At 46.2% G+C, this 22,418-nt stretch overlaps 1 protein-coding gene across 1 annotated transcript; it reads right to left on the reverse strand.

Annotated features, from left to right (window-relative positions):
• Window positions 1-7,957: 7,957 nt before the first annotated feature.
• LOC308260331 (C2 calcium-dependent domain-containing protein 4B-like) lies at window positions 7,958-8,758 on the reverse strand (the record flags this gene model as incomplete). Its single annotated transcript, XM_080691630.1, has 2 exons — window positions 8,386-8,758; window positions 7,958-8,343 (listed from the first exon to the last, which is right to left on the reverse strand). The coding sequence occupies exons 1-2, from the start codon at window positions 8,735-8,737 to the stop codon at window positions 7,958-7,960; spliced, it is 738 nt and encodes a 245-aa protein (XP_080547756.1). The 5' UTR covers window positions 8,738-8,758.
• Between the last annotated feature and the right edge of the window lie 13,660 nt (window positions 8,759-22,418).

Genomic DNA, 22,418 nt, shown 5'->3' on the forward strand with positions numbered 1-22,418 from the left:
CACAAAGCAGAGGGCTGATAAAGTTGTTTGGGTTTCCTGTCACCTGATCCACACACGAGCCAGCCACATCCCATGCTCTGGCTGTAGCTCTTAAGGTTAACCCCGGTTTCTGTCTCAAATTAGTTGTTTTACAAATTAATTTCTTTTTCCCCCTTTCTAAGCATTATGCATTCATTTTCATTTTTAAAAAGTGCCAGACACTATCATAGCCACCTTTGGGAAAACTTGCTGTTGGGAAAACTTGCTGGAACACAGGACGCTAGATTTGGTTCCTGGTTGCCAACTACTCATTCTCAGGAAAAACTGCATCTGGATCTTCTCTCCTAAGACTCTATTTGTGCAGGATTTACAATTTCAGGCTAGTGTCTGGAGAAAAAAATGTGAGATGGGTAAAGTTTGTTTTTATACCCTCCTGCCTCTGCCATGCCTCCACTCCGCTCCTGCCCTTTCCTGCAGCAGATGCTCCAGCCCTCACGCCTGGAGTTGTCTACCGAGAGGAAACGGTTAAGAACTTGACCTCCGAAGTCAAACCGCCTGGGTTCAAATCCAAGCTCTCCTGGCGACTGTGGGCTCTGGGAAGACTGGACTTTTGGGTTGCTGCTCAGTGCTACCTCTGCAAAGCCTGACCAGTAACAGGTCACTGTGAGGACGAGATGTAGCTAGACCCAGAGCACTGAGAACAGCACCTTGTACTCGTAGTGTGTTGGTTAACCACTACGCTTTCCCACCTTTTCTGTCTTCAGCCTCTATGTCAATTACACTTCTTAATGGACGTGCCGAGGTGTGGGCCTCTTCTGACAGTCAGCCCTTGCTTTCCACCGCCCTGAGCACTCCTTCACCATCCAATGCCCTGTCGCCCTTGCCCCATTGCCTTTCTTTGCTACCATAAAGTTCTGGGTGTGGCTGCAACTCCCCTGCAGCTTGGCCTCTGTATTCTGCTGATACCGTCCTGCTCTGCTTACTGGGGAGTCTACAGCCCATCCCCAAAAGGTGCCTTTTGTGGAAAGGCCTAAAGCCTGGAGGGGCTTTGACAAGACCTTAGTACAGCCTTCTGGTCTGCAGACAGACTAATACAAGGTGTGAACTTGATCCCCTGAAGCAAGGCTGGCCCTGGAGCCTAAGAGCTACTCCGCCACTGTGCCTTTTCTTTCCCTGAGGACCTCTGGTTTCCTCTTCTCTGGTTCCTCTCCTCTTGCTTTGGGCAGGGCACAGCCCAGGACACTGCGAAGAGTGTATGGTCCCTTACCTCTAAGACTCATTACCCACAGACAAGAATCTGCCCCTCACCTGCCTCAGAAGTTCCCTGCAGCAACAAGCCTTCTTTTCTAGCCTTGCTCCTCCTCTCTCCTGCACAGCAGAGAAAGGTGCAGATACCCAAGACTTGGGATGCACAGAGGCCTCTCCTCACACTCAATTTTCCCAAAGGCAGGACCACTCACCGTCATCGCTGAGACCCGTAGTCCTTGCACAGGAGGCCCCAGGGCCAGGAGTATAGCAGCAGGAGCAGATAGGCCTGAGCCTCTCCACCAACAGCTGGAATCAGGCCAGACAGCTGCGGGGCACCGCAGCCTGAGGTGGGGTCATCCCTGGGACAGGGTCAGGGGCCAGAGCACAGTCCACCTCAGAGGAAGTCAGCCAGAAGAGCCAGGCGTCTCGACTTCCGGCTGAGAACGAGTCCCACTCAACTGATGCAAAAAACATGGCCGGGGGCCTCAGGTGGGCTTTGAGGCTGGGAATGGGCCAGCATTTCACGTTTTCATTATCTCATTTTCACAAAAGCCCCTACAGTAGATGATATTACATATCTATTTCAAAATAAGGAAACAGGCACAGAGAAGAAAAGCAAATCCCTGAGGGTCACATGGCTTCTAAGTGAAAGAGAAGCACCTGGGTTCCAAAATCTGTGCACCTAACCACTAGCTTTGCGCTCTACAGGCCCAGCCTGTGATCACCTCGCTGGGGAGCCGAGGCTTGATTCTAAGCCACAGTTTTCTTTTCTTCTCTTTCTCTCTCTCTCTTTCTTTCTTTCTTTCTTTTTGCAGTACTGGGGATGGAACCCAGGGGCATTCTACCTCCAAGCTACACCCCCAGCCCTATTTTTTATTCTTTATTCTGAAATAGGATCACACTGAGTTGCAAAGGACCTCACTAAGTAGATGAGGCTGTCTGCGAACCATGATCCTCCTGTCTCAGCCTCCCAAATGCTGGGATTACAAGTGTGCACCACCATGTCCAGCTTTTTCTGTATTTCTTATTCCATGGTGACCTCAGCTTTGCTCCTAAATAGCTTCCAGGTTTTCCAGAGTTTTATCTTCCTCCTCTTTAAAGTTCAGCCTTTCCTCCCACTCAGCCTTGAGGCAAGAGGCTTTCCCTCATCCACACCCACCCCATCCCCGCTCCTCCCTGGCCTGGGAAAACATCAGTCTGTTCTGAAGTCTGACCTGGGCATGCTGGTCTGAGAAGGAGGTCTTAAGGAAGGCAGATAAAAGAGCCAGGGGCTCAACCAGTGTTATGATTCATCTTATATCAGGAGGCTGCCCATCTTTATATCAGGGTGAGAATAGTCTGCCCTGCAGACCCTGCGTCCTGAGGCAGAGCAGAATAGGGAGTCTGCCTGTCTTTCTCCTGACCTGCCCTCTTCTCCCCTTCTCCTCTCCTTCCCTTCTCTTCTCTTCTCTTCTCTTCTCTTCTCTTCTCTTCTCTTCTCTTCCCTGCCCTTCCCTTCCCTCCACTCCCTCCCTTCCTTCCTCCCCTGACTCTTCCCCCCAGACCCATTCCTAGAAGGGCAGGAAATAGGAAACTTGGTTGGCTACTGGGGAGGAGGAAGTCTGGGGGAGGCAGTGGCTCCATGCCATCCAGGAGCTTGATGAGATGAGAGGGTGGCGGGGCAAGCCGCAGGTGCTTTCTTCCCCACCAGTCACGCATGCCCTGTGCTCTTGCAGATGCTAAGGGAACACAGCATCCGCCAAAGCGCCACGGCTTCACAGTTCGGGACTTCCCTCGCTCTTTCCCTTAGGAGGAGCCTTCTCCAGCTGGGAGGACGCTTCTTAGATGACCACCCGCTCCCCAGCTGTCCGCTCTCTGTGTTGCCCTCTCCCATCCGCTACACACACTCATGGATCAACTGTTTCTTTTAGCAGTTTTGCAGGTTCCGTGGCTTCCCTGTACTTATGTTTTAGATTATTCTAAGGAGGAAAAATGCAAACAGCACAGGTCTGCTTGGGCACAGTAAGCAGACAGTTGGTGACGGAGTGAGAGGGGAATCCTGGCAGTGCGGCTCTGGAGGGTGAGGTTGGAAGTGCTGGGCCTGAGAGACCACAGCAGATCTTAGATGCCAATGCAAAACTGCTGGGTGCTGTGTAGGTTTGGGAAGCTCTTGCTTGTCATGAAAGCAGAGTGTTAGGAAATTAAATTGGATGATGGTTCAAATTAGACTCTTTTTTTGCGGGGGGGGGGGTTCTGGGGATTGAACCTAGAGGCATTCCACCTCCAAACTCCGCCCTCAGCCAGCCTCATGTCATATCATTATTTGAAAACAGGGTCTCACTAGGTTTCTTAGAGCCATGTTACTTTGCCAGGGTTGGCCTTAAATCTGAGATCCTCCTGTCTCAGCCTCCCAAGGACTGGGATTACAAGCGTGCACCGCCACACCCAGCTTCAACTCATTTTTAAAAGATTAGAGAGAGAGATGATAATGATAAAAGCATATGTGGTACAACATTAACATATGGAAAGTCTAAGTGAAGGGCATATGAGAGTTCTTTGTAGTGATAAGCCAAAATTATTTAAAAACAAAAAATTTTTTTCAAGGCGATGATGTGGGCATGGTGGTGTATGCCCCAGTACCGAGGAGGCCGAGACAGGAAGATTGCAGGTTCAAGACCAGCCTCAGCAACTTAATGAGATTAGTGAGATCCAATTTCAAAATGGAAACAGCAACAACAATCAATAACAAGGGCAATGATGGTGAAGAGTGGAGTCTGAGCTGGAAAAATGGAAGGTTCAGGGGCACTTAGAAATTGGGAGCACTGCAGAGGCAGTTGAGACAAAAAGGCGTCGTCTCCTTTGTCTGTCTGCTCCTCACAGGAGGAGGAGACATCAGTTTTTTTCAAAACCAGAAATGGTACCAGAAATGGTTCCCAATCTGCAAAATGAGCCCTAGGATAAGCAGTAGTATCTGCTCATGTGAGGATTTGGTACCCAGGCCTTGATGGTCACAAAGGATGAAAATCTCCAGTAGTGATGGCTGGTTTTGGAAGCACACACCAGCAGAGCTCTGTTCCCCTCCCTGGAACATGGCAGACGGGTCTGCAGCACACAGCCAGTGGAAGGGGACCATGTCTTTCTTTGAGTTTCTGTCATTTAGTGTGGTCACCCAGACATGTTCCCAGTAGACTGACCTTTGTACAGGCTTAAGATTAGAATCACAGATGTGCACAAAAAGTTCTGCAAAACCATACCCATTTGCATACAAATTATATTTGAAAACAAAAGCGGCCTCTCACTGTTACTAGGAATCTTGCCATGACTACATGTAATTATCTCCTTTAGACCTTCCCATCTTCAGACCCAATATTTTAGAAAAGGAAAAACCAAGGTTGGAGGAAATTTATTATTTTCTAAGGTACACAGAGCCTTTATCTGGAGCCAGGTCTTTCTGAGGGCCCACCTGACCTCTTCTTTCTCACTTCCTGACAGGATGGAGCATCTGCCTCAGTGGAAAGTACCCTTACCCCACTAAGCGATATCCCCAGTAATTCTAAAGCTAACACGCTGGCCCTTGAGGGGTGGATCAGGCTGAGACTGCAACCCGGTGTGGGCCAGTAACTACGTAGAGAAGTTTGCTGGGGCCTTCTAGCAAGCCTTTCCTCAGTCTTATGGGAGTGCTTTTAGAAGCAGGTCCTGGTCATGCCCCAGCCTGGACTGTGGTGTAGTCTCCACTGTTACCGGCCAATGACCCAGGACTCCAAGTATGGCCTGCCTCTGGGTGAATGGCGCCATGCATAGCACAGTAGGCAGGTGGGTGCTTGATTCGGCTTCTCCCTTCACGTGTTCTAGACCTTCCCTTGCTTTCTTTCCAAAGATTGTTTCTGCAGTTCTTCCTGGTTCTCTTTACCCTAACTTTATCTTCCTCTAATCTGAATATTTCAAACATGCTTTGACTCTTTCACATTAAACCAAAACAAACCTTTGACTCCACATTTCCTGCAGTTATAGCCCCTTCTCTCTCTTCCTCGCCAATCAAAACATTCTGTCTTTATTTCTCATCTTCCACTTGTGTTTTAACCCATTATAGCCTGGCTCCTGTCATTGCTACTCTCAGAGAACTGTTCTTGTCAGAGCCGCCACGGACCTTCCGCTGGCCATAGCCAACGAGCGGTCCCTGCTCATTTCCCTTGACTCCCAGCCTCATTTAGGCTGAGCGTTCCTTCTTAGGACGCTTTCCCCTCCTGGCTCCCAAGCTACCGCTCTCAGCTGGTCTTTACCTCACTGGCTGCCACTCTGCTCCTCACATCCTGGCCTCTCCTCCTCTACTGACTTTCTACGTGTTAGACAGCCTCAAAGCTTGGTCCTTCCTCAGCCCAGTTCTCTGTTTTTTCATTTGTTTGGTACTGGGGATTGAACCCACAGGCATTCTGCCTCTGAGCTACACCCCTAGGCTGTTTGCTTGTTGGTACTGGGGATTGAATCCAGGGGCATTCTACCTCTAAGCTACATCCCCAGCCCGTTGTTGTTGTTGTTGTTGTTGTTGTTGTTGTTGTTGTTGTTGTTTTGAAACCAGGTCTAAGGTTGCTGAGAGTCTCACCAAGATGCTGAGGCTGTACTCTTCCTGCCTAAGCCTTCCAAGGACTGAGGGTGCAGTTGTGTACCACCATACCTGACTCTCTTCTCTATTGATTCTATCTCTTCCTATCTTCATTCAAAACTCAGTTTGCTCGATATCTATTGAATGCCTATATATGCGAGAGATTGTTTTGGGTGTCAGAGATGGAGCAGGGAGTGAGGGAATGAAGCCCCTGCCGCTTCTAGAAAGCAAAGGTCCTTTTGGAGCAACAACGACATGGCTGCACCTTCATGAGGCAGAGATAGTGCCATCAAGGATGAGGGATGCAGACAGATGAGGATGCTGCTATTTGCAGACAGTGTGGCCAGGGGAGGATGGTTTGAAGAACCATCCTCTGAGTAGAGTGGAATTTGAAAGAAAGGATTCCAAGTTTGACTGTACTTGAGTGACAGGAAGGACAGACCTTTACTAAGGAAAACCAGGAGAGAAGACATACAAAGGAAAAACCAAGGACTCTGGATTGGAGCTGTAAATATAACCTTCTGAGGGGTACCTTTGGGGGTTCATTAGACACACTGCGCTCCTCTTGCAATGACTCCTTTCTAAAGTCTCAGATAAGCCTCCCCTGACCACTCTTATTTCTGAGAGCATCCACGGCCACTTCCCAGAACTGACTGGAGAAGTCAGGTCAACTGGGTTCTCATCTGAGTCCAGCTGTATGTACAAGCTACTTGGCTTTGAGCAAGTTAGCACTGTGATGTTTTCTCAGCTTCAAAAGTAAATAATTCTTAAAGGCTAAATGGTCCACTTCAAAATCATATTTAAAATCCAGAGTATGTATTTAGTTGATCAAATTTCAACACAGAACCTAATTTTGGTAGCAGCAATGCTAAAAGGCTTTCTGATGCAGAATGAATACAAGTTATTGCGTATGAGGAGATTTACCATATTTACTGTATTCTCACTGCTGACCATCTCAGGTGGCCCTCTATTTTGCCAGCTCCACTCAGAACTAAGGAAAAACGATTGGAAAGAAACAGGAGAAAGAGCTTTTTTTGTTTGTTTGTTTTCGGGAACATTACCGAGCATCTGTTCAAGAGTGCAGTGCCAGCCTTTACAACTATGCTATCGTCTCATGTGTGCCCAAGGGATGTTTGAGGATTAAGGAAAAACCGTGAGGCAGACACTATCTCTACTTCACAGATGATGAACATGAAGCTTGGGTGATGACCTGATTTGCCTTAGGTCAGATAAGCAGCAAGTGGCAGAAAAAGACTAGACCATCTCTGCCTCCCACTCCACTGCCCATCCCCTACACCCTGGAGGCCCACAGAGGAGGCAAACCCTCGAGGGTGTCATCGGGTTTCAGTGGGACTCAGGTCTTTTTGTTGAATTAACAAATGAAAAATAAATTGGATTAAGAAACCCTGTCTTAGAACCCAGTGTTCTAGAAACTAACAATTTACATTTCAACTCATCTGGGTAATCCTATTGCAAATTCCTATATAACTTAGATTCACAGTTAGGAGGGAATAATACCACAAAACAAAAAACAAAAAAAACTTGTTTGCAGAGACAGGAAGCACTTCCCAGGACACCTTCTGGAGAAAGAAAAGACATCAAGACTACTAAGACGCACAGGACCACCTACTGGAAGACCCTCCACTTCCTTCATTTTCCCCTTTCTGGGCGATTTTTAACGAATTCACTTCTAAAAGAATCTTCCGGGGAAATCCCACCATGGTGTCCATATAATCGAAGAGGGTGTACGCTCTGATGCATGTACATTTAAATGTGAATATCACCTATGTCCTGTCCTATGTAAAGCTGCGTCTATGAATCTCAGCGTTGGGCATGACTCAACGACGAATCCATTGTTTTTAGCCCATAAACCATTTGCCCTTTACATAAGGCAAGAAGAAGGGAAAACCAAAGCAGATGAGTGTATTTCCTTTCTCCCTTCCCAGCCCACGCCAACCCTTTCTTCCTTTGAATGTAAAACAAGAGGGATCCAGTACGGGGAACCTAGAAGGGAGTCCTCACTGCTTTCTTTCTCTACTAACAAACGATGACAGAGGCGGATGCTGAAGAGCGAGAAGCATTAGCAAAGCCAGATTATAAATAGAAAAATAGCATTTATTCTGTACACAGCGGGCGTGCGGGGCAGGGCGGCTAGAGCGGCAGCAGCGCGCCCAGCAGCAGCTCGCCCTGGCCCAGCGCGCGGCGGCGCTGCAGGCGGCGGCCCTTGTCCTGGGCCTCGACGCGCACGGCCAGGCGGCGCACCTGCTCCTCCGTGAGCCCCTCGAAGCAGCAGTCCTGCTCCAGGGCGGCCTTGCGGCTCCGCCGCAGCACGGCGCCGCGCTGCCGGCCCGTGGCCCCGGGCGGCCGCAGGAGCAGGCTGACGCGGCAGCCGAGCGCGCGGGGCTCGGGGGCGCCGGGCCGCAGCCCCTCGGCGCGCAGCAGGCGGATGCGCAGGCTCCCGGTGCCCGGGCGGTACTCGGCGGCCAGGCGCAGCGCGGCGCCGGCGCGGTCCAGGGCCACGGTGGCCTCGGCCTGCAGGCGCGCGGGGGGCGCGGGGGGCGCGGCGCGGGGGCCCGGGCGCGGGCCGGGCGCGCCCCCGAGCAGCAGCGACTCCTTGCGGCGCGTGTGCGGGCTCTCGAGCAGCGCGCAGAAGCCGTAGGCGGTGCGGCCGCGGGCCAGGTGCGCCAGCGACAGCGCGGCCTGCGAGCGCGGGTCCCAGTCGGTGCGCGCGGCGCGCTCGGCCAGCGCGGGCCACAGGTCGGGCTCGGCGGCGCAGCGCCGGGGCAGGGCGGCGGCGGCGGGGGCGGCCTCGGGCGGGCAGGGCAGCGCCAGCCGCGGCGGGATGCAGAACTCGGGGATGCGGCCGGGGGTGAGCACGTTGGCGCAGGCGGGCTCCGGGGCGGGGGAGCGGAGCTTCCCGAGCAGCCGCATCCTGGGGCGAGGCGGGCGAGGTGGAGAAGCTCCTGCGAGGCAGAGACACCGGTGAGCTGGCCGCCTGCTCCTGCTGGATCCCTCCCCTCCCCTGGCCCCCCTGGAAGCACCCACAAATCTAGGACCCAGGGCCGGGCCGATCCTCACGCACATGCTCAAACCCACCCTGCCCCCGGTTCCCGGGCACTAAATACACAAATTAATAGGAACCAGACCTGTTCCTCTTGGGCAAGCTCTCTGGGTCTGGTTGCGAGCTCAGAGCAGGGGGCCTCCTGGTCCTGACTGGAGAGCCAGATGGGTAGTAGCTGGGCAGCCGGGCTCCTCTTTTATACTGCACCCGGAGACCCGCCCACCTGCCCGGAGCCCAACCCCTGGAAACCCTGGACAGCCCGCCTTCCCAGCCGCTACTCCGGGGCGCCCCGGGCCTGCCGGCCTTGGAGCTCAGGTCTGAGCCAAGCTGTCCCTAGAGCAGACACCTTCCGGTTAGCCCTGGAACCTGTTTTCGTCCTCCCTGAGTGAAGCGGCAAATACAGGACAGGAGGAAAACTGCACTGCCAAGGTGACGGCTGGAAATATCTGCGACATCTTGGAGAAGGCAAAGCAGGAAGAAGAGTTCCGTTTGGCTAGGAGATAAATCCACCACCCTGCACCTGAGTGGCCAACCCCCTGCCCTCACACACAGCCCGTGCGGCGATTTTCAAGTACAAATGTTCCTCCACTTAGGGTGGGCTCACATCCAGATAAACCATTTTAAATGAATTTTTTGTTAAGCTGAAAATGCATTAGTCCATCCTACCCCTTAAACATGTTCCCAGTGCTTATGTCAGCCGGCAACTGGGCAAAACCATCTAACTCAAAGCCTATTTTATAATAAATTGCTAAGTCTCTCATGTAGTTTGTTGGTTACTTACTGAAAGTAAAAATAGAATAGCAGTATGGGTACACTTTTGCAGCATTATAAAGTCAAAAACTTTATGTTTTTGCTGTTTTGAAGAGATGATGGTGCACGCCTGCATTCCCAGGACTTGGGAGACAGGAGGATTACAGGTTCAAGGATGGCCTCAATAATTTAATGAGGCTCTCAGCAACTTAGCAAGACCCTGTTTCCAAGTAAAAAAAGGGGGGCTGCAGTGTAGCTCAGAGGCAGAATGGCCCTGGATTCAATCCTCAGTACCACAAAACAAACTTCTAAGTTCAACCAGGATAAGTTCCAACTGTCTGAACCTTATGTGGTGTCTGACTCCCTCTACTGGACTGACCTCCTTAAGAGCATAGGGCCCCGCTCAGTGGATGGGACAGGCATCGGCTGAGTGAGTGAATTCATGTGGGCAGAGATTTCCCAATGACCTGCCTACCATCTTGTCACAAAAGATGAGGCGTCATCCTTAGAAACAACACTTGATGCTTATTTCTCCTCTAGCACGGGCATAGCCAACCAAAGACTCTCACAGAAAACCAAAGTTTCCCCTCTCTTCCAGCTCTTTTCTGAGATGAGAAAGCTGAAATCCCAGAGGGAGCTGGGGAGATTTCATGAGGGTTGAAGGTTAGTTAATAGCAGAACCTAGCAATTTCCTGTTCGATTTGGCTTCCTGCCATCCAAATACCCTTTCTCTATTTTGTCTTTCTGTAAGAATTCCTGCTTATTTTCCATAATCCTCCTTCTTTCAGGATCTTTGGTCTAACTCCCTCCTGGTTCCCTCCACACATGTTCTATGTATAACCACTGCTGCACGTGGCAACAATGTGGCTTTGGAATTTTTGTCTTACAGGTTTCTGTCCCCTAGAAGGCTGTGAGTTTCCTGTGTGCAAGGGCTGGGACAACTCAGCCAGAGCAGAGTTTACAGAATCTATTATGAATATACATAAAAGTCCCAAGGTAAGGACTCTGGGCCCGCCTCCACTCCAGTTGCCCTGTCCAGGAGAAAACCTACCTGTCTTATTTATCTCTTATCCAATTCCAGCACTGGGGAAACAATCCCAGGCAAATAGTAAGGGCTTGGTAAATATTTGATGAATTATATTGCTTTGAATGGATACTGATCTACAATCTGGATCTTATGACTGTCAGGTGCTTTTAACCACATATCTTTCTTACTACATTATTTGATTTTCTTGCAACAAACCAATGAAGCAGACACTATTTCTGTTTACCAGGAGAAACTGAGGCTCAGGTGAGGGGTTTGTCTCTGGGCACTCAGGCTCTGAGTTGTGTCCACATATCCTCAGTCCTAGGAGTCTGGCTAATCTCTTCTGATTTGTTCCTCATTCCCACCTGCCGTGTATCCACTCATTCGGTTCCATATAATCCACTGAATCAGGTGATGGGGATTGAGCCTGTATTGATTGTTAATAAGAGCTGTATTAATTTTTTTTTGTGTGTGTGTGTGTGTGTGGTACTGGGGTTCCTGGAAGCCCTTCTACCTCCAGGCTACACTCCCAGACCTATTTTATACTTTTTTATTTGGAAACAGGGTCTCTTAAGCCAGCACGGCTGGCTTCAAACCTGCGCGATCCTCCTGTCTCTGCCTCCCAAGCGCGGGGATTACAAGCGTGCGCCACCACGCCCAGCAATAAGAGCTGTATTAATTGCCAATAAGAATAAGCTTTCATACTTAGGCAGAACCATAAAATCCTTTTCTCTGTCTCCAAGCTGTCAGCCAAGGGCTGCAGCCAGGATTGACCTCAGTCAGCTAAAAGTTGGTTGTTATCCCAGCTGAACACCAAATGTTAAAACACAAATATCTACACTTAGAAAAAGAATTATATAGCCGGGCGTGGTGGCACACGCTTGTAATCCCCGCGCTTGGGAGGCAGAGACAGGAGGATCGCGCAGGTTCGAAGCCAACCACACTGGCTTAAGAGACCCTGTTTCCAAATAAAAATATAAAAAATAGGTCTGGGAATGTAGCCCAGAGGTAGAAGGGCTTCCAGGAACCCTAGTACCACCAAAAAAAAAAAAAAGAAAGAAAGAAAGTAAAAGATTCTCACAATAGTTTAGAATAAACTTAAAAGATAAATAGTTTAGAATAAACTTAAAAGATAAAAAAGCAAGCCATATTAACCCAATATTAATTACTAATTACACAAAATAGTTACAGCCCAGCCAGGTGTGGTGGCACACACTTGTAATCCCCGCATTTGGGAGGCTGAGACAGGAGGATCGTAGTTTGTGGGCAGCTTCCGCTACTTAGGCCCTTTGCAACTCAGTGAGACCCTGTTTCAAAATAAAGAATAAAAAAATAGGGCTGAGGGTATAGCTCAGAGGTAGAATGCCTCTGGGTTCCATCCCTAGCACCACACACACACAAAAATGTTATAGCCCCAAACCTCCATAACTTTAAGAGACTATATTCCTGTGTCTTTCTTTTTTAAATTATAAACAAGTTTTCAACATAGTAACTTCTAGGAGACAAAAATAGGAAAAGGCTGAAAACTCACCAAGGACACAGGACATGCCTTAAACTTCAAAGCAGGTATGTACCATGTAGCCTCTGACCTTGCTAACCAAGCAGCACGTTTTGATCAGTGATCAAACAGAAAAGGCTTACACAGCAGAGATAACTGTGGGCCTGCATTTGGGGGTGGGGAGAGACTATTGGCTAAGCAGGATGGGAGGAAGGAGAAAATGAATTCTTATAAAAAATGTTATGTGTTCAGAGACTTCAGTGTCTTACTTTTAAGGCACTCCACTGTGTCCCTCCGATGTAGTCTTTGTACTGTCCCTTCTTTCTTCCTTTGTAATAATAAAACTGCTTTTGCTTGTAGCAGTGTAGTTCTGGTTATTTTTCTAAACTAGCTAAGAACAAGAACCCATGGTGACATCTCAATGCGTTACACAGGTTGTCAGGCACTGTGTGACTTGTATAGCAAGGGATACTCACAATATTAAATTTTAAAACTCCCGAGTCTACCATTAACTATTTTCTACTATCCTTGCTTTGGAATAACCCCCACTGTTTCTTTTTTTTTTTTAGGTCCCACTATTTCTAAGTCCTTAAAGTTAAGGAGAGCCGCCCCCCTTTCTCTGGCAGGGTGGTGGGAGGGTACTTGGAATTGAATCCAGAGGACTTCTACCAACTGAGCCACACCTCCAGTTCTTTTATTTTTTTATTTTGAAACTGGGTCTTGCTAAGTTACTTCATGCTGGCCTCTAACCTGTAATCCTCCTCCTTCAGCCTCCCAAGTACTGAGATCACGAGTGTGTGTCACTGCACCAGGCTGAATGTTTGTCTCTTGGTTGCCCACTGTCCTCCAGTCTGTGCTTTTCAGGCAGGGCATCAGTCCATATGCAGCTGCTGGGCCAGGAGTCATTACTGCTGAAGCCAAACTTCCAGGCAGAGGCACTGGTGAGGGTCTCTGGTAGGCGGGTTTTCCTTTGGTTCCTCAGGCCAATCCATAGATTCATAGGTGAAGGGTCTTCTCTAACTCAGAGCATGCCTGCATTCTGTCCTGGGGTAGAAGTAGCTCATTTTAAATTAAACTTCTGTGAAAATGGCTTTCACTCTTCTGAGGGCCTTGGTGACAGAAACACAGACATGTCATTAAGGGGTGAAGCCACTCAGAACAGGACATGGGGTTTGAGTAACTGTATTGTCAGGACATTCATGTCTGTAGAGCAGCATAAGCATGGTTACAAATATCAAGAGGGTTCTCCAAAACCATGCTTCCCATAAATTAACAGTCTATAGAAGAAAAAGTAAGATGCAGGGACGTGAACTCACCCATGAACAGGCTCCAGTCGGTCACTAACTTGAACCTGCAGCTGCAGGCTGGACCACGGTGAGAGGTCCAGCTTCCTTCAGGATTCTTGAATTACATCTAGAGAAAGTGAAAAAAAAAAAAGACCCTTCAATAGAAACTCTGGTCTCTCCAGTAGTTCATTACTTTGTGCCTAACTACTAAAATGTCTACTTCATTTTGTATTCAGAGCTTTGAAGTTATTTCAAAGAAACTATCTCATTAATAATATTAATGCTTGCCGATTACTCTATGCATTAGGTAGGCATCATGTTAAATGTTTCATATACCTTATACTACCTAAATAACCCTTCAGAGAAGGCATGGATCCAGGAAAATGAGGCACATAAGGAAATAATTTGACCAAAGTGTCACATCATGTAAGTGCAAAAGCCAGGACCTAAACCCAGCTCCACCGGCTCATTGTCATGTGTACCCAGAACCACTTTCCCAGAGTCCCCCTCAGCCATTTTTCCTGAACCATCTGCTGTCTATGTGGCTTGATAAAAGAGAGACACTGGATCTAAGCCCTTGAGGTGAAACTGATGCACATTATTGATTAAACCAGAGCCAAATATAGTAAAGAATAAAATTGTCAAATCATATACAGGAAATTATGCACTGACTGGTTATACATAGTAGTGTATTTGTAAATAGAATCCTTGTCTTCCCAGAAAGTGTGTTCATTCTATTTATACTATAATTAGTTCCAGAAAAGGATCCAGGGTTATTTACATAACAAAGACCCAGGAAATTTATCAGCCAGTAAAGCCTGGCATGTTGAAAATGGAAATTATAGGCAATTAACTGAAAAAAAAAAACTTGTATAAGGAGCTTGTGAGTTGACCCACATCAATAACAATACCCCTAAAATGGGAATGATAGGAAAACAGTTAAATGTCTCTGGCAGAAGAGGTTGGGCTGGTGAGAAGTCCTTCAAAAGATTCAATCTATTAGCTTTGGAAAACTATGGAAGAATCTGTGTTCAGTGGGGTGGGAAAGGCCATGTCCCTTTCCAGAACAAAATACAGCCATGGAAAGTCATCAGGAACACAGAACATCAAATATATCTTTTTTTTTTCAGTACTGTAGATGGAACCCAGGGGCATTTATCTCCAAGCTAAACCCCCAGCCCTAATTTTTATTCTTTATTTTTAAATAGAATCTCACTGAATTGCAAAGGGCCTAAGTTAGCTGAGGTTGTCCTCAAACCCAGATCCTCCTATCTCAGCCTCCCAAATGCTGGGATTACAAGCATGTGTCACCACGCCCAGCTCAAAAATATATTTCTGATGGAGCCATCAATAAAAGTAGCAAAATGCAAAACTATACACCTCTTAATAACATTATTTGGATACCAACATTAGTTTCCTAAAGCCCAGGTCTAGACAGGATATAGAGCTTTAAAGTAGTATGTTAGGAAGGTGACCATGTGATTTTTCTCAGTATTTCCTTTTTGTGGTTATTGAAGTTTTATCAATTTACACTCTGATTCATTGAAAGTTTGAGCAACCTTACAAAAAAAATATATGTGCAGCACAATCAGATAAAAAGTTTTTTTAAAAAAGGCATTGGACCAGACAAAAAATGCAAATAGGGAAGTGTTGTGAGCATACAAAATATATGTAAAAAATGTGAGTATATGAAATATATGTCAGGATATAGGTATAGTGCAGGGACAGATGGACTGGCCAGACATGCAAAGAAAATGGGGCAGAAGGAGGATATAACTGACATGCCCTAGACAAATTAACGGATACACACCATGGGCACACATCCGCAGGATGGGACAACTGGAAGACAAGATAAGGATGGAATAATGGACACACATCCCAGACATATGTCCATAGGATGAAACAGCTGGGAAAGCAAGATGACGGTCGAAGCAATAAACCTATGTAATCAGTGACATCAATTTATGGTATATACGACCTGTCAAACGGCCAGACCAGCGGCTCTGTCCCAACTGTCCATGGGGCTGGAAGTTGGCCTGGCCAGGGGCACCCCCGGTAGCTGTTGGACGATTCCTCTAGATGACAGTCGGGCTCATCCCCATCTGACTCCCTCGACCTCGACCATCAACGACGGCTGTGACAGTGATCCTGAACATCGGTTACCTGTGGAGACCTGGCGCCGCAGGTAACCAAATGCTATCTGGCCAGTGGCTTAGAGAAGGATGGGAGTGAGTATTCGTGAAAGACATTAAGTGTGACCTGTCGTTCTCACCACTGTATCAATAAGACTCATAATAGGAAGAAGTGATAAAACCAGAAAGGCGGCTGGAGGGCAACGCTGTGATAAGGCTCTGTATCTGCCACACATGGCAGGCTGAGCCCGGGCTCTGGCAGAAAGTGCCTTGAGAGCTAGTTCCACAATTTCTTTTGTGTCTTTGACCAAGTCACTGAACTTTCAATATGGCTAGTTTTTATCTATAAGATGGGAAGGATTGCACCTTTTGGAAGATAAAATGAGAAAGAGCAGTTACACGTGGACGTACTTTGTAAGTACAATTTACCCTTTACCTGCTGCTCCTGGAAGCCAAGGCGAGGGCTTGGCCGAGTACTGGCGCATCTTGAATAACAACACCCTTTTCAGTTTCTCTAGCCACTGCATGAGTATTAGGTTGCATGATTGTTATGAGGCTTCAATCAGTAGTGTTTGTTAAAGTGATCAGTTCTGTGTTCATTGCACCACCGTGAAGGAGGTAAGCCTCTGACATCAAAGGAGAAAGTCTGATGAGCTAGAGATTTAAAAAGGTAACCATGACCAGGCATGGTGACCCACACTTGTATGTAATCCCTGTACTTGCGAGGCTGAGGCAGGAGGATCACAGGTTCCGAGCCAGCCCCAGCAACTTAGTGAGAGCCTATTTCCAAATAAAAAGTAAAATAGGGCCGGGAGTGTACTCACAGTTCGTGTCCCCGAGGCAGAAGGCTAGGAAGGGAGAGAGCATCATGGCCCCACAGGGAGGCTGTGTGCCATGCCCAGAATTACTGGCGAGCCATGCCAATGTTGCCTGAATTTCGATCCGAATGGCTTGGGCAGGCACATCAGAGCAACCCAATGGACTCAAGACCAAAGGTGTCTGTCTACATCCTCTCCATTCTTTTCTCAGAGTTAAGACACAGAACCCTGGTATAGTGTAAGTGGCCAAGGACCTTCCAATAATTAAAACAGAATACTTCTTGCTACTTTTACAAGTGAGCCTACAATTCATATAACATTTTTGTACCCCAAGAAGTTTGGAGAGACCCATATCCATTACATACAGAAGTAACCAATTTGCATTGTCTTTGGAAGGTGTTTCACAAATGCTTTTTCAGGTCATTTGTTCTCAAAAGGACACTTTTAGGGAGGTTTAGACAGAAGGATTGCAGGTTTGAGGCCGGCCTCAGGCACCAGAAAGAGCCTCAGCAATTGAGCATGACCCTGTTCAAAAATAAATAAATACGCCGGGCGTGGTGGAGCACACTTGTAAGCCCAGCATTTGGGAGGCTGAGACCCTGAGGATTGCAGTTCGCGGACAGCCTCAGCTACTTAGTGAGGCCCTCCACAACTCAGTGAGACCTTTTCAAAGTAAAGAATAAAAAATAGGGGAGTGTAGCTCGGAGGTAGAATGCCACAGGGTTTCATCTCCAGGCCCGCAAAAAATAAAAAAATAAAAAAATAAGGTGCGGGGGTGGGGGCGGGGCCGCGCTTGGACCTGTTGCTCGCAGGTACCCCCAGGACCGCGGACTGCGCATGCTCGCTGCTGCGCGGGCCAGGGGCCGGTGGCGGTGACCAGTGGGCTCTTCGGTTGCGGCGGTGGCCGTGGCGGTGATGGCGAAGAGCAACTGGATTATGTATTTCATTCTGGAATCTTAGAGCAGTCCACAAACAGTAAATTATTCCATATATTATCTATGGCAGGGGGAACAGTATAATTTTAACAAGAATTAGTAACTGGAAGTACAAGATTGATTATTTAATAATGTTAAAATGAAGTTTTGATCAGCAGAGGTGCTATTACCAGATGTATCTCCTGGATGTAAACTAAAAACGACTGAAGTTCAAGCAATGGTAGACTCTCCGTAGAGCTGAACAAGTTCTACGGTGTGGATTTATTCCAGAGGTTTTTACCAGATTCGTGCAGCTATAAAAATTCCACCAGAATTCCTCACAGAGTAGAAGCCAGTTTGTAACACGCAACAGGCATAACTTTAGCCTTTCCTGCTTCAGTTCACGATTCTCTGATTTGCAGTAAAACATTTCAAATTCTGTACGAAAATGAAGAGGTTGTTTTAAATGATGTTATGATCTTCAAAGTTAAAATGTTATTGGATGAAAAAAAGATTGAAGAAACCCTTGAAGAAAGTAATTTTTTATTGACTTTGGATCTACACTTCACAGATGGCGATTACTCGGCAGGTGATCTGAACACCTTGTAACTAATAAGTAGCCAAACGCTGAAGCTGCATTTTAGCCTCTGGAAAGGACTTCACCATCATGCCAATGTCATGTTCGATTATTTCCACCTTTCTGTCGTGTCTGTTACAGTCCACGCATCCTTGGTAGCACTCATAAGTTTTCCTCGCCCTGTGAAGACTACTTGGTTAAATAGAAATGCACCAGCACAAAGCAAAGATTCTACTCTTGAAGTGTGGTCTTTCAGTAAAAGTGGAGTTGGGGGGAGGCAACAAGTACTGTGTGAGTATTTGCCATTGTCAACATGATCCATATTATGATGTGAGACTATAGTGCACCAATAAAATAAGTTTTTAAGATATAAGACTAATATAAAAATGTATTTGTCAGTAAATTTCACTATTATGTATAATTATGATGTACCAATACATTTTTAAAATATTAACAACCATTAGTCAAAGATTGAAATTTAAAAAAAAAAACACAATAGCATTTAACATATATACTACTCAGTATCATAAGAGAAAAGAAGTTCAGTATCTGACCAAAAAAGTACAGGACCTGAACTGCAAAATATGAAACACAGCCTAACTAAATGGAGAGCTGTTCCTTGGATCACAGAGCAGAAGACTCAGTATTGTGAAGAGAGCAAACCTCCTCAAACTAAGCTGCAGGTCCAGTGCAATCCCAACCAAAACTCCCGCAAGCATTTTTGGAGAAACTGACAGGTTATTAAATTCTTATGAAAATGCAAAGGAACTAGAATAGCCAAAATAACAAGAAATCAGAAGATAAAGAAATATTACCTTGATGATTTATTATAAACCTAATCAATACAGTATGATGTTGTTATAAAGATCAATAAAGAAAGCAGGAGGAGGAGCTCCAGATGAAAAAAGAGACCCTATAGAAGACCAGATAAGGCAGCCTAACTAAGGGGATGTGCTCTCTAAGGCACATGATTCATTTAGACAAACTTATCAATATCAACCTCTAAGCCAAGCATGAGAGGAGGGTTGGGAGGGAATGGGGTGGTGATTGGGCGGGGGCTGACTGGGTGATGTGTGCATGTTATGTCTACACAAGTTATTTTTTAATCCCACTATACTATGATGTATGAATACAATGCACCAATAAATAAAAAGTAGAAGAACATGATAGTCCAGAAATAATGTCACACATATCTGGACAACTGATTCTTGACAAAGTTGCAAATTCAGTAGAGAAAACAACTGTTGTTGGAAGTATAGGATACCTATGTTTTAATGAATTTTGAAGGTAGGGGTGGTGGCACATACTTGTAATCCTAGTACTTGGGAGGCTGAGACAGGAGGGTCAGGGTCAGGAGGGTCAGAAGTTTGAAACCAGCCTCAGCAACTTTGCAAGACCCTTAGCAACCTAATGAGACCCTGTTTCAAAACAAAATAAAACGCTGGGTGTGGTGGCGCACGCTTGTAATCCCTGCGCTTGGGAAGCTGAGACAGGAAGATCTCACAGGTTCAAAGACAGCCTCAGCTACTTAGTGAGGCTCTCAGAAACTTAGTGAGACCCTGTTTCCAAATAAAATATAAAATAGGTCTGGGAGTATAGCCCATAGGTAGAAAGCCTCTGGGATCCACCCCCAGTACCACCAAAAAAATAAAAAATAAAACAAAAATTTAAAGGGCTAGGGGTATAACTCTGATATAAAATGCTCCTGAGTTTAATTCCCACTGCCAGTGTGTGTGTGGGTCAGGGGGTTGAGCCATACCTAAAGTTCCACATATAACTGTGCCATTTACAAAAATTAACTAAAAATTGATTCTACACCTAAATGTAAAATTGAAAGCTACAAAACTTCTAAAAGAAAACCTTTATAGTCTTGGGGCAGACAAAGCTTTTTAAAAATATTACACCAAGCTGGGTATGGTGGCACATGCCTGTAATCCCAGTACTTGGGGGGCTGAGACAGGGGGATCTCAGATTCAAAGCCAGCCTCAGCCACGTAGGGAGGCTCCCAGCAACTGGCTGGGCATTGAGAAACACACCTCAAACCCCAGAGACTCGAGAAGCGGAGGCAAGAGGGCTGCAAATTCAAGGCATCTGGGCAATTTAGTGAGAAGCTGTCTCAAAGTAAAAAATAACAAAAGGCCTGGGGTTATAGGTCAGTTTTAGTAAAGCGCTCCCTGGATCAATACTAAAAACAAAACTTGATAAATTGAGCTTTATAAAAAAAAGTCTGGACCGGACTTCCGGGAAGATGGCGACCGAGAAAAGCGGGGCTTAAGAGCCCCGCTAACAACCAATCTCCATTACCACAAAACCAGTGCCTTTCATAGCCAGAAAACACCATCACCAGAAAAACAAAAAAAACCCACCAGGCTCCAGAGAGAAAGCGGACTGAGAACAGAGCTCAGGGCCACAGAGGAGATACACGCGCCCGAGGACGCGGCAGCGGCGAACTCAACGGACGGCTACAGCAAGCCGAGGTGAGCAACTGCGGAACAGCCAGGCGGGATTTCTCCACGCAGAGAGCGTCTAAAGCTCCCAGTGGCCGAGCTCAGCACACGCTGCAGGGATTCAGAGTGGAAATCAAAACCAGAGAAGAAAAAATACGCCAGCCTCACGGCCGAGGGTGTGGCAGAGACGCCATATTGCCACCGGCGGCGGCAGCAGCAGTGAATTCACCGAGTCCAGTACAGCTACATCTGCGTACTCAAGAACAGTGAGTCAAATTGCGGGCCACAGAGGAGAAATCCCAGTACTGTACCTCCTGGGACTTGAACCAGTGAGGGAGTGGTGGTGGCAGAGATATCACACCATAGGAGAACGTGCAACCTGGCACCCCCCATAGTTTAAAGCAGCCTCTATCGACTCTCTGGGTCGGAGACTCTGTGATACAAACCAGTAAAGGAGTAGTGGGGTCTGAGATAATACAGACTTGAGATCCAGAGCACCTTAAGTGAAGCCATAGTGACCTAAGGGAAGAACCCAGAGAAGGCACAAACCTCCGAAATCATGGGAAAGAGGAATAACACTGGAGTAATGAATGCGCACAACCTCACAACATCAGAACCCGATAAAACAGAAAATCAGAGATTTCTAGAAGATCAAATCAGGAAAATAACTGTAGAAATAATAAAGGTGCTTCGAAAAGAACTCAGAGAGAGCCAAAAAGAGATAAAGGATGCAATTAATGAAGTAAAGGCCTCAATTCAAAGCACAAACAACCGATTAGACCACATGGAGAACAGAATCTCGCTCTTAGAAGATGAGCAATCCAAAAATGAACGCATAGTTTCTAATCTAGAAAAAAAAATCCAACAGCAGGAATCTGACATGGAAGAAATATGGGCCCATCTTAAGAGAGCTAACCTAAGAATAATTGGAATAGAGGAGGGAAAAGAAAGTGAAACCAAAGGGATCAACAATCTCTTCAAGGAAGTAATAGCAGAAAATTTTCCAGACATAGAGCAAGAGGTTGATACTCAGATCCAGGAAACTTATAGAACTCCCTTTAGACAGGATCGGAGAAGAGGATCCCCACGCCACATAATTGTCAAAATGACCAATGTGGAAGCCAAGCAGAGAATCTTAAAGGCAACAAAAACAAAGGGCCAAGTGACATTCAGAGGCAAACCAATTAGAATCACTCCAGACTTCCCAAACCAAGTCATGAGAGCCAGAAGGGCTTGGAGTAACATATTCCAAACTCTGAAAGAAAACAACTTCCAGCCAAAAATTTCCTATCCAGCAAAACTTTCTATCAAATTAGATGGAGAAATAAGAAGCTTCCATGACAAACAGAAACTGAAGGAATTTATGTCTTCAAAACCAGCGCTAGAGAAAATACTCAAAGAGATTAACTACAAGGAAGAAATAGGTAACACTCACCAGAACCAGAGAAACAAGATTTTCCATCCAACAGACAACTAAGATTGGTTATCTGTGGAGATTCATTATTTTTGTTAGTCTTTACCTATCTCTAAATTGTATTGTTTGCCTTTATTGTTGTTAATTTTTAGGATTTCTAGTTGGAATATTAATATACCTTCAGATATAGCATTTGGAAATATTTTATCCAATTCTATTAGTAACTTTTAACTCTGTTTACATTGTCTTTGGATATACAATATTTTTTTTTATTTTTTAGGGAGTTTATATATTCTTCTGTTGCCTGTGCCATTGAAATCATAACCAAGAAATCACTGCCAATTTCAATGTTGTGAGGTTTTATGACCCAGATTTTCTTCTAAACGTTTATAGTCTGAAGATTTATATTTAGGTCTTTTATCTATTTTGAGTTAATACTTGTATGTGGGATTAGGTAAGGGTCCAATTTTATTCTTTTCCATGTAATTATTATTTTTCAACAATATTTAGTTAAAAGATTATTATTTCCACCACCAAATGTTCATGGAAAACTTGTCAAAAATAACTTGACAATATAGGGAAGAATTTAGCTCTAGGCTTGTATTTAACTCCAATGGTTTATATATCTGCCTTTAGAACAGTATTACACTGTTTCAATTATTGTAGCTTTATATGGTTTGAAATCAGA

This window comes from Muscardinus avellanarius (genome assembly GCF_963383645.1).
Source record: "Muscardinus avellanarius genome assembly, chromosome: 3".
Classification (NCBI taxonomy): domain Eukaryota; kingdom Metazoa; phylum Chordata; class Mammalia; order Rodentia; family Gliridae; genus Muscardinus; species Muscardinus avellanarius.